We start from the raw sequence: 12,279 nt of genomic DNA, 5'->3' as shown, positions 1-12,279 counted from the left end.
GGTTATGAAAACATTACCAGAAATATAAGGGAGACTAGAGAGGGAAATCAGTTAAGGGCAAGAGAGGAGGAAACTGTTCTATGACGTATCTAATTGAGGTGATGGCCGTGGAAGTGATGGCAGGAAGTTCAAATGGAAATAACCAAAGTGTGGTGAAGTGCCTTTGAAACACCTATAATTTTCTGAGCAGAAGTTAGTAATAGATATCCAGACTCTATGTTCAATTTAATGAAGATATTTTTTGCCAGCTTTCTAATTTACTGTTTTTCTTAAGTTATAATATGCTTTTATTGTTTGACTAAAGTCTCATGGTCATAGCAGTGAAATTGCCTGTAAAAATACATACTCATTTAATACCATATTTTTCCTTTATTACAAATATGTTTTACTTTATTAAAAAAGATCTGCTGCAGCTCCTAATAGCTTTACTTTATCAATGTTTTATATATATATATTTTTAAAGCAGGTACAGTAAAATTTTTAAATTATATTTAAAATACCACTGATAATTATTATCAGGGCAGTCGTGTCATTTTTATTTTTAAAAGCAGATGTAATACTTGACAACTCCACACTTAGGAATTGGCAGTGTTGTACCCTATACTTAAAGTCTGACTTTTTAGTCATCTTAACATATAGTGAATGATGCGTATTACCATGTCAAGTGACTATTTGCCCTGCATCAGTCTATTGATGGTGTTTTCTACCAGTAAAATCAGCCCATTAAAAACATTGTTATTCGAAGAATTATATAATAGGTTAGTAGGACCTATGTTTATTGTATAACCCACATTCTGTGTTGTTTGTGTGTTGATTATAAAATGGTAACAGCAAATGTCTGCCTCAGTTATCTTCTAGAAATGTTATGAGAACCATTTTTGTAGTATCTGGAGGGCTATTTTGAGTTCATCAGAAAAAAGACACTGTAAAAACCTCATGTGGTACTGTATATTCTTACTAATCATTTCAGAATTTAAGGCTGTCATTTATTTTTAAACTATTATTTTAATCGTATGGGAATGAAAAAGTATTTGCCGACACACTGCCCTTTCCGTTTCCCTGTCTCTATTTTTGAGCAACAAATAACTTAGTTTTTCATGTTTTCCTGTGTTCTGTGACTCTGATAAGGGTCACAAAATATTACACAGAAACCAGAGACACAGAAAAAGAGAAAATACAGTGAAGAAAGCAGAAGGAAAACTAATAGTAGGAAGAAAAGTATAAAGTCAGACATAGAAGTATAGATGCAATAGGCCAAAAGAGACATGGGGTAGCAGTAAGAATGAAATTAGAAATGATCTTCTGTGGCATGCTTCTCCTCAAAAATAGCTAATATAATTTTTGGCTATGTATGAGGAAACATTCCTCCATGGTGAAAGGAAAGCAAAACATAAGTGTTTGACAACAGAGAACGTTACAGAGCACTGTTGTCTTCTGACTTCTTAGAAGTCTGGACACAGCTTGCTTTGGCCGGCTCGTGACTAACAGGCTGCTCTTTGCCAGATTTTTGTAACAGGGGCTAGGTCTGGGTACGTGCTACTGCTAAGACTCGTATCTTTTCAAGCCCCTCGGAATGTGTTCCTTACTTGCCTCTCTGGTTAGGTATGTCCAGTCTGCGTGCATTCATTCAACAGGTGTTTACTGTGGACCAGACATTGTGCCAGGTCCTGGGGATGTAGCAATGGATTACAACAGATAAATGTCCTTTGTGGACTTACGTTCTAGAAAGGGAGACAAATAAAAAATGAGGTAAACAAAGAGAGTTTATGATTGTGGGAACTGGTAGGAGAAATAGAAAAGCAGGAAGAGAAGACCTGAAATATGTGGAGAGCCATACAACTTTAGAAGGGTGGCCATGGAGAGGTTCACTGAGAAGATGACATTTCTGGAACATTCTTTCTAGTTCACCTCCCACTATTTTCACCTCCCACTAATAAAGACAGTACTTGCCCATCTGACTTTAGAGATCTTTCCTCAACTCCAGGCTACCTACTGAGCTCTGAAAGCTGCGCCGTTATTCCCTTCCAGCAGTCTCTTGTTCTGGGTCCTTGAAAGCCTCACCTTATGGTCAGATCCATTTTACAAGTACTCCAAGATTTATGGTAACCATAAAGCATGCATACAAGAAAATCATTAAGGTATTCCACTCTTCCTTGAGCTGTAGCTGTGTACAGAAAGAAAAATAAAACTTACATATACTGCCCTGGGGTTCATCACAGCAAGGTTGCTTATGTCCAGAGGTGAAGGGTCAGAGCCACTCCTGGCTGACCTGAAGGGTGAAGGGGTCAGTATTTTGACATACCTATGACCACTTTGCACCAGGCACACAGGATGGAAGGCCCTGCCTCCTCATAGCTTCATTTTGCCACCTACAGTGAAGGAACTCTCTGAACCTAGATTCACTAAATCTATGTAGTTTAGAGGTGTGGTGCCTGTCAATTTATTTCCTGCTAGAGTTTGTATCATCTTGTATCCATCTATCACACCTTGAGACAGGCTTTTCTCTAATATTTCACTTGACCTAGAACACTTGATATAAATCTGAGCACCTCAAAATTGGAAAGATAACAGCCTAAATGTTAAAAAGAAGAAGGAAAAAAAAAAAAAAGGAAAACGGAGAACCATAGAACCTGTCTTAGGGGTAAAGAATTAAACTTGAAAACTTACAATATTTAGATTATCTCCTCTTGGTTTGGATGTAGAAGAGGGCTGTTGATAATATGTACCTCTTGAGTCCCATTTCCTTACCAGAACAGAAAGTGGAAAATTAGTAGCTTCTATATGAATTTGAGTTGTAGACAACCTGCTAACATAACCCAAATTCTACTTTGCTAAACCAGTGTAGATTAACTGTTTACACTGACTGAACTTAGTGAATATTTGCTAAATATTTACTTCACTTTATTGCTGAAAATATGTCTTGAGGAAATGACACTGAGAAGTTATATCTCTTCTTTGTTAGTGAATAATCATTTGCTTCTAAAGATAGCAATGAGAAATCAACAGTAATTGCTTCTAGATGTGGTGTCATTCAGAGTGTGTAGACAAGCTGAGTTGTCTAATATGTTTTAAGACACAGCTCAAATTAATTAGGTAATTGAAAATCTATACTTTGCCTTTGTAAACAGATCTTTAAGGCATATTAGCATATATGATACTGTAACACTTTTTCACTGCCTAGACTGCTCAAGAACTACAGCATTCCTCTTTTCCATTCAAAGGTTATGTATCCTAATCCTTTAAGTGATGCTTTCATTAACTAAATAATACTTTTCAGGCAGTTTTTGTTCATTACTGTAAAATTGGCCTTGTAGCCGTTATTCACCAATTAGTTTCCCTATCACTGTTCTATGCTGCCTTATAATTATTAGTTAATGTAAGGGATGTGTATTCTAAAAGTTGACCACCAGAAATTCTTGTGTTTTCAGTGAATCATTCATTGTAATTAGCGAGGATCAGGAACTCCAGGGAAATAACTGATTAAAGAGTCATTTAAAATAGTCTATTTAACTATATATTTATGTACATCACCAATATTTGCCCTGTTTATATATACTTAATCAGATCCAGTATTTTCCTCTGATTTTGATTCTTTCAGTTTTCCAGTAATCACAGTGAATATAACTCATTTCACTTCAGAAATCTCACTTTAAAAAAAAAAAATTAAAAATAGCCACCATGTTTTTTACAGCTTTCTGAACCAATTTGTGAAAAATCCTTCGAAGAATTGGCAGTATAGGTGGCAACTCTCCTTTTACTGAGCTAACTCTTCCCTTTAAAGATTAAAAAATATATAATTATTTTTGGAGTACTTTGGGGTAAATAACCAAATAATATGAATTTGTATTTTTACTTGAAAATTATACATTATGAATCAATTTGCAAGAGTTATTACTTTTACTATCCCTATAGCAGTGTCTCATGGCTTTTAATGTTAGTCCTTAATTGTTGGAAAACTAATTCGGGGACCAGCAGTCCCTAAGACAGAAATGTTCATCCTTCTTACTATATATTAAGTATTGATCTCCCTTCCCACGGCTGTCTGTGCTTCGCTTGTCCTCTATTTCTCCTTCCCTCTGTCAGTTTGGTCTGGGTCACTGCGCTTGATGGTTCTCTCTGTGTCTGTATATTGACCTCTGCTTCTCTGCCTCTCATCTGGTTTTGTCTCTATGTATGATTCTTTTCTTACAGTTTTTGTCTCCTCTGTCTCCCTGCTTCAGTATCCCCCACCTGGAGACTCGTCTGGCAGCCCGTGGCATCACATCTGCCCCAGCCCACATTCTCTGCCTGCCCCCGCCTAACCTGAGTGGTTTGCCTGAGTCCACTGTCCTTCATTCCTCTTTCACTGTGTGATATGTGCCTCCCCCAAGCCACACAGTCCCTGCTCTTCCCCATGCTTTCCCTGTCTGCTTCCGTCTGCACCCTCCCTTGCCTGCTATGTCTGTCTTGTCAGAGACGGACATCAAGTCACCAATAACAAGTCTGTCTGCTGGCAAAATTACCCTGAAAACATTACCCTTCAGAAAAACTCTCTTGCTTTCTAGAAGTGATTCAGAACCTACAGAAGAAATATTCTTTGGTACCAAGATGAAAATTCAAAGTGAACAATAGGTACCATAAACAGGCCAAATATTTTCGGTTTATAAAATCCCAAGTTGTAAATTAATTAATTAATTAAAAATGAGACCCCAGGTTGCTCTCAGTTGGTTATCAGAGCTTGGAATACAGGGATAATATTTTTTTAAGTTTTTGTTTCCTCATATTTTTAAAAATATAGTCCCTTTTAGTTCTACTTAATGATAAATATGGTTTTATTAAATGATAAATTTTGAGAGATAATTTGTTTGATCGGTGAGTTCATTTTTAGGTATTAAGAGTTGATTTAACTTATATGTGATGTCTAAATATTCCTTGAGAATTGGTATGGTATTTCTGTCCATATTGTTTGTTAGTATCCCCTTCAGTCATGTGTATCTAACCCCAAGTATTCAATATGTTATACCACTGAATAAAGAAGTCTTATACCACCTAGTTTACAGATATTTTGAATAATCTTATGGCACAATCCTGGACAGAATTCAGTTGTATTACACAATTTCTTAATTTCTAAGATACTATAGAAGTGACTTTTTGAAAATTTGGGCAAAGTAACAGAAACATGATTTTAAGCTTTGCATAGCAATGATCTCTATAAATGACACGTTTTTAAGAGACCCTAAATTAAAAATTTCTAATAACCATCTAAAATCAATATTGGCTTAGAGATTTTTTTATTTTTAGCGAATGTTTCAGGTATTTTTAAAAAGCAATATGAGTGATTTCAGATTTTCATTTTTATTTCCTTTTACTAAATTGCCTTCAAAGAAATTTAGGGTCTTCTTTCCATTTCAATTTTGCGGCAAAGTAGCCATACCTTTCCTGCTTAGTTTCCAGAGGGAAAGTGATTAAGCTTTTAAAAAGAAATTATTGATTTAAGGCCACACATACAAGTGATTGAATATAACCAATATTTGGGTAAAATTAGTTGGAAATAGTGGGAAAGCTACTTGTGAAACTAGATGATATGTGGTTTGAATTTTATAGTGAAAAGTATAGTCTTCCATAACCTTTGTAGTATAGACTTCCGCAGCACTCGTGTTATAAAAGAACAGTCTCTCAGAGTTACTTGGTTTTGCTTTTCTTCAGAAACAATGTCAAGCATGTAAAATCAGCCTAGGTAGTAAAGCTTACATCTCAGAAAACCAAAATTTAGTTATTTGTACCAATTAGTTAATTAATAACTTTAGTTAATTTATTTCCCCTAAAATTAAAGCCTAATTTCATGTCTTTCCACAAACTTGAGTTATTCTCGGTTCTTTTGAGTCCAGAAACTAACTGTAAATATTTGTTTCTTAATTCCACAGAGATTTATTGAGCACTTAATAGGTACTAGGCACTAGTCTACACTCTTAACAGGATAAAGATTGCTAGAGGAGCTTGTGATCTCCTAGCATAAAGTCTTCTGTTTGCTGCAAAGATTCTCTTCGTTCGTAAACAGGATGATCATTGAAATAGGTAGTGTGGGGAGAAGAGTTAAGGACATATGGTGAACTCCTTCAGAACCCAAGAGTATCTCTTAGTTACTGGCATCCTCCTTTATTGACTGGTACCCCCCCTGCTATCAAGCGTTAGTGCATCTTCTGAAACTACCCACCTTCCTTCCTTGCTGGTATGAGACCCTGACTTTTCACTTCAGATACATGTTTCAAATGAACAAGTTATCATTTCAAACTCTTTTAAGTAAGTCACCATTTACAAGGAAAAACTGTGGTTTTATCATGACTATAGGTAGTTTATATTCTCCTGAATATGTAGGAAAATTAATTCTATAATATGATCAGATGAAGACAAACCATAAGTGACTCTTACTCTCACAAAACAAACTGAGGGTTGCTGGGGGGAGGGGGGTTGGGAGAAGGGGGGTAGGGTTATGGACATTGGGGAGGGTATGTGCTTTGGTGAGTGCTGTGAAGTGTGTAAACCTGGCGATTGACAGACCTGTACCCCTGGGGATAAAAATATATGTTTATAAAAAATAAAAAAAATTTTTAAAAATTAAAAAAATAAAAACTTCCAGTTAAAAAAATATATATATGATCAGATGAATACCTGTAATCACCCTGCCTATAAAGTGGGGATAATACTAGTACCATCTCATTGGGGTATGATCAGAATTAAGTGAAATAATCCTTATTAGACTGTTAAAATTGTCCTGGCATATAGTTAAGACTCATTAAATATAGGCAGTCTTCATTTTGTATGGTCCCAAATACCTAAATTTCAGTTGCCATACTTTAGTTAAATAACAGCCAATACCCCGATAAACAAGGTTCAGATTTCAGTTACCACAGCATACTAACTGTGAATAATTGCATTAAGTACAAATCTCTATGTAAACAACAGATGCACATGATCATTGGCCAATCACATCACTTCTTTCAAAATCTTTCACTGACTGATCACTGCATATCTGTTCTCCAGTTCATGCACAGACAGTACTATCTTCGATTTTATAAAAATGAATGATCAAAAAAGACTTGACCAACAAAGATGAAAGTGCAGCAAAGAAATGGAGTGCTGGAAGTAAAATTCTAAAGTGCTTGTGACGAAAAAGATGAAGATGTCCCCGAAGAAGTGACGGTAGCAAAAAAACACTTCACATGAAATGAACTCTAAGAGATATTTCACGGCATTGCAAGTGCAAAGGATAAAATGTTGGAAGCTCATCCAAACAGGAGCATGAAAATTAGCCAAAAGAGAAAAAGATTTGCTTGAACTCTATCATAAGTTATATGAAGGGAAGGCAAACACTATTCAAACTATTTTTGTAGGTTTTTTACAAAGAAATAAAGCATTTTAATTCATAATGTTTCTAATGCTTTAAATTACAGGGTACTAAATATAACTGGTTTTACCATTTCTTCATTCCCTTATTCATTTTTCATAGGGAGTAGAAGGATTTTTTATGTTTTGACAAAAAAAATCTGTAAAGGTCATCAAACAGCCACAGCTTTTCCCATTGATTATCTTGATCACTTTGCATGGTCTCAACTTGCGTGGTCATTTTTATAATCGTTTTATATTGTGCAAAGCAAGGACTTCTTATAATTGTTATTATTATTAGAAATTGTTTTTTTTTAATATTTTATTTATTTATTTGACAGAGAAATCACAAGTAGGCAGAGAAATAGGCAGAGAAAGAGGAGGAAGCAGGCTCCCCACTGAGTAGAGAGCCCGATGCGGGGCTTGATCCCAGGACTCTGGGATCATGACCTGAGCCGAAGGCAGGGGCTTTAACCCACCGAACCACCCAGGCGCCCCTATTAGAAATTGTTTTATCCAGCAAATCAAGTACTCTGGTTTTAGAGAAATTGCTCATTGCTTTTCTGTATTTGAGAATTAAAAACTTTCATTTCTCTCCTGCTTCTCTCTTTGTATTTTGTAGACTAAGTCCTGATTCTAGTCATGTGTCATGGCTCTTAGAGCCTCCAAATGCATCTTCTGTAGAAATGCAGTATTTATCCTCAGTTTGCTTGTTTTTCAGTATTCAACCTCATTTCTTCATTCTTCTAAATCTTCTAAAATTCCACACTGACCCTTTCCCTTTCATTCTTCTCCTAATGTCCTGTTCTTTCATACTGTCTCTGAAAGATTATCAGTTCTTTAATACATTGTCTTCTTTTCAAAATGGCACCTGCCCTTGAACATATCCTTATGAGAAATGTCTTTAAATTCATTGGTTTCTCATACATTTCTGTCAATCATAAAAAAAAAAAAAAAAAAAAAATGTCTTTCTTGAATTTAAATTATTACAGGAAATTTGATGTAAGCAAAATGTAAAATTCTAGCTGGAAGTTAACCAAGTCAACACTTGGAAATGATGCCATGATTGGCAACAAAATAAAAATTAAGGGGCGCCTGGGTGGCTCAGTGGGTTAAGCCGCTGCCTTCGGCTCAGGTCATGATCTCAGGGTCCTGGGATCGAGTCCCACATAGGGCTCTCTGCTCAGCAGGGATCCTGTTTCCTCCTCTCTCTCTCTCTGCCTGCTTCTCTGCCTACTTGTGGTCTCTCTCTGTCAAATAAATAAATAAAATCTTTAAAAAAAAAAATAAATAAATAAAAATAAAAAATAAAAATTAAAAATAAACGCTGTGCATTTTCACTATATACCTTTTTACACTTCTTATTCAAAAAGATAGTTAAAATTTCATTAAACACATAATGATAATTGAAATCTTGCTTTCAGTTCTCCATTCATAGCTGCTTTGACATAATTGCTTCCTAGAGTTCTGAGGCTCTCAGAAGGTGAAACCATCATCTGCCTGATATTATCTGCACACACATAGGATAGAGAGCTGCAATGAACTCTAAACAAATAAATGTGGATTTGGGCATGAGTCTTTTGCTGAGAAGAGGCTGATAGCCTGGTTTCTTTAAGACCTTTGAAATCATAGTGAGGTGACTTTGAAGAAGATTCACTTTAATAACCTGATTTATTAACCTCACTATGTAAAACTAAGGACGTTGTCAGGTTTAAAATGCTAAAAGGAGGGGCGCCTGGGTGGCTCAGTCCGTAAAGCACCCGACTCTTGATTTCGGCTCAGATCATGGTCTTGGGGTCCTGAGATGGAGCCCAGCATCTGACTCCTTGCTCAAAAGGGAGTCTGCTTAAGAGTCTCTCTCGGGGCACCTGCGTGGCTCAGTCATTGGGCATCTGCCTTTGGCTCAGGTCCTGATCCAGGATCCTGGGATCAAGTCCCACATCCGGCTTCCTGCTCAACGGGAAGCCTGCTTCTCCCTCTTCCTCTCCCCCGCTTGTGTTCCCTCTCTTGCTGTGTCTCTCTCTGTCAAATAAATAAATAAAATCTTAAAGGAAAAAAAAAGAGAGTCTCTCTCTCTCTCCCCCTCTCCTTCTGCCTCTCCCCTGGTGCGCGCTCTCTCAAATAAATCTTTAAAAAATAAAATAATAAAATGCTAACAGGAGTTTTTAATTTATATACTGAGATAAAGTTACTGTATTGGAACTTAAAATCTTAAGTCTGGTACTACCTTTACAATTTTCTGTGGTCATTATTGCATTTCATGTTACTGAATATAAATGTTCATTTTTCCAAAAAATGTTTGAGTTCCTGTATTTGGCTTACTTTAGCTCATAGTTTCTTAAGGAGAGTCTGAGGAAATGCACAGAGGCCCCACATTTGTGATGGTATTGGCACCAATTTCAATTAATTTGGAATCTCTTTAACAAAATAGTAATTGTCACAGCACCTAGAAGACTTACCTCCTATAAACAGAAATTCTGTTCTATTTCTCATTTACTTCTCTGAGGCCATGTCACCTCCTGAATTAGCAGTTTCATTGGTCATAAGCTGTCATTTCTGTTAGGTGTATTTTACTGTGCAGTATAATGGAAAATTTTTCATTAAACAAATTATGTATCTCCTGCTCTAAAGTAGAGTACAAATTTGAATGTAGAAGACAGTGACTAGAATAATCAATGCAAGAACATCCTTAAAGCTTTTCTTGTGTAACAAGGGCAAACTCAGCTAAAAAGTTTGTTTAAATCCTGCTTGACTTAACAAAAACCTTTACACTTTGTCTATCTGGGACTCTCCGTGAATATCCCTGACTCATCACCAGAGCGCCTTTTCAGCTCAGCCCTGTTCAGCTCAATTGCTCTTCCTGCCTTATACAGACATTTAAAATTCTTTGAGGCTTCTGGTGAAGGCGGTAGGGTTTTTATGTTTAATATGATTTTATAGCACAGGAAGTTCGTAATTCATGAATATCACAGCTCCACGAAAGATAATGGAAGGACTTTCCCCTAAATACACAAAATCTCTTTGTAGTCTGGCTATGTGGTTGTGTTACATTTGTGTCATGAGCTTTTATTTCCAAGCAGCAGTTCCGTCACCACAGCGTCATTTTTTTTTAAATAACAAAAAGAAGTAACAAGGAAAAGTCCTTCATAATCTTAATCTAAAAAGAAATTCTGTGTTGCCAGCACTACTGCATTCTGGTTTTTTCTCTACATGTTTGAGAAGAGTAAAAACATGTCGCATTACTGTTGGTCACCAATAGCTGTCCTTTCGCCCTGTTCTTGGCCTCTCTTGCAGAACAGTGCTATTAGCTATTTTGTGAATCTATTTCATTGAGCAATAAGTAATTTTTTTATTTTTTATTTTTTATTTATTTATTTTGCGGTGACTACATTGATGTGGTTAACTTTTGGCAGGTTATTACAACTTCAGTGTTCTTCATCCATCTCCTTTACCTTCAGGTACCCTTTTCCTTAATTGCTTGACTAATCTTTGATGTCTCACTTTGTCTTACACAGCTTTCTACTTAAAGAAGGATTAACAGTTTCATCATTTTAGTGCATTTTGAGGTAGTTCTCTGTGAACTAAATTGTTGTAAAGTGTGGTGCTGATTCTCTCCCTGGAAGGTGGGAGGCATCTTCCCTTGCTATACTCAGCTGCCATAGTTTTCCTGGATGCTTGACTTGACTTCCTAGACCTAGAGAGAAACCTCCAGTGCCCGGTGTATGGATCTTGTCTCCTGCCTTTGCCTTTTGTCTTGCTCCTTGACTGTTGTGGTTCTTGGGGACCTGCGCCTGCCCTCCAGGTGACAGTGCCTTTACACCCTGATGCCTGGTACATGCTAAGTTATTAGAATACTTGCAGGGTGGGGAAAAACATGAAATTAGCACCATCTAACCAGCCTCGCCCTCTGCCTAATTTAGCCATCATTCTTAGAACTTCTGGTCTGCTCTGTTGATTTAATTACATGCAAAAAGTTTGTTTTGTTTTGTTTTTGGACCCTCTGCTGGTGAAATGAACTTTCTCATATATTCTTGAACAAAGCCCGCTCTTCTCTCTGGAGCATAAGCAGCTTTGGGAGAGATGCATTTGGAGAGATGAGGAAACAAAGATCACCTTCCTAGCCAGTAAGATAACTGGTCAAAGGGATGGTGGGAGTCAAAGCCCACCTCCTTCACATCCAGGTGGCTTTGTGTGCATACCATACTGAGAATACTATGCATAGCTCGTGCGTTAGCACATTCTTTGGCCCATGAGTGCAAAACAAATGGTGTCTGTAATGTTCGTAAGTTTCATCTCTCCTAGGCAGTGGAGCCAAGACATGAATTCATCATGGTATTGGCACCAAGATCAATTAATTTGGAATCCCTTTAACAAAGTAGTAATTTACTGTAAAGACAACTGATTTATCTAAGTGGAAACACAGCAAATTCAGGGCTGAGGGAGAGCACTGTGGTCCCTAGTGTATGGGCTAAAGTTTCCAAAGAGATGAAACTTGAAGCAAATCCTACAAGAATGTTTATTATTAACTTCGCCTCCACTATTTACTGCTTCTTACCATTAGTGGATCTTGGCAGCTGGTTTTGCTGTCTTAGAATAGAGAATACTTATGGAGAGCCTAATAATATAAATCCTGATGCTTTCGGAGTTTCTGCTTAAAAGTTAACTTCTCTGAATTCCAAAGATCCTAATAATAGAAAACTGTTAACTTCTCTTTGAGCAAGTGTAGCTGTCCTGTTCTCCTGACAGTTTTTCTTCTTCCCCATTTAGATTATAAATACATGGGAGCCTGGGACCATGTGTTTCTTATCCTTACTTTGTAATTCCCTATGGATAAGACTGGCCCGCTTCGTACATTGTAATCTAATCACTTACTAAGAGGTCTCTGTATTTGCTGAAGGTGATGGATTAGCCTTTCAA

At 36.8% G+C, this 12,279-nt stretch overlaps 1 protein-coding gene across 6 annotated transcripts in view; it reads left to right on the top strand.

Moving 5' to 3' along the window:
* Positions 1-12,279, top strand: part of ARB2A (ARB2 cotranscriptional regulator A) — a 428,932-nt gene that overhangs the window by 289,461 nt on the left and 127,192 nt on the right. The window contains exon 11 of one of the 6 annotated variants that reach the window (XM_059418236.1): positions 7,021-7,406. The exons of the other annotated variants lie outside the window; for them this stretch is intronic. Coding sequence (XP_059274219.1) covers positions 7,021-7,055 — 35 coding nt within the window. The 3' untranslated portion in view covers positions 7,056-7,406. Of the gene's footprint in view, positions 1-7,020; positions 7,407-12,279 lie in introns of those variants that run through there. 6 annotated transcript variants of the gene reach the window in all.

Source organism: Mustela nigripes, chromosome 12, assembly GCF_022355385.1.
Source record: "Mustela nigripes isolate SB6536 chromosome 12, MUSNIG.SB6536, whole genome shotgun sequence".
Taxonomy (NCBI): domain Eukaryota; kingdom Metazoa; phylum Chordata; class Mammalia; order Carnivora; family Mustelidae; genus Mustela; species Mustela nigripes.
This window is presented reverse-complemented; position numbering and strand designations above follow the sequence as displayed.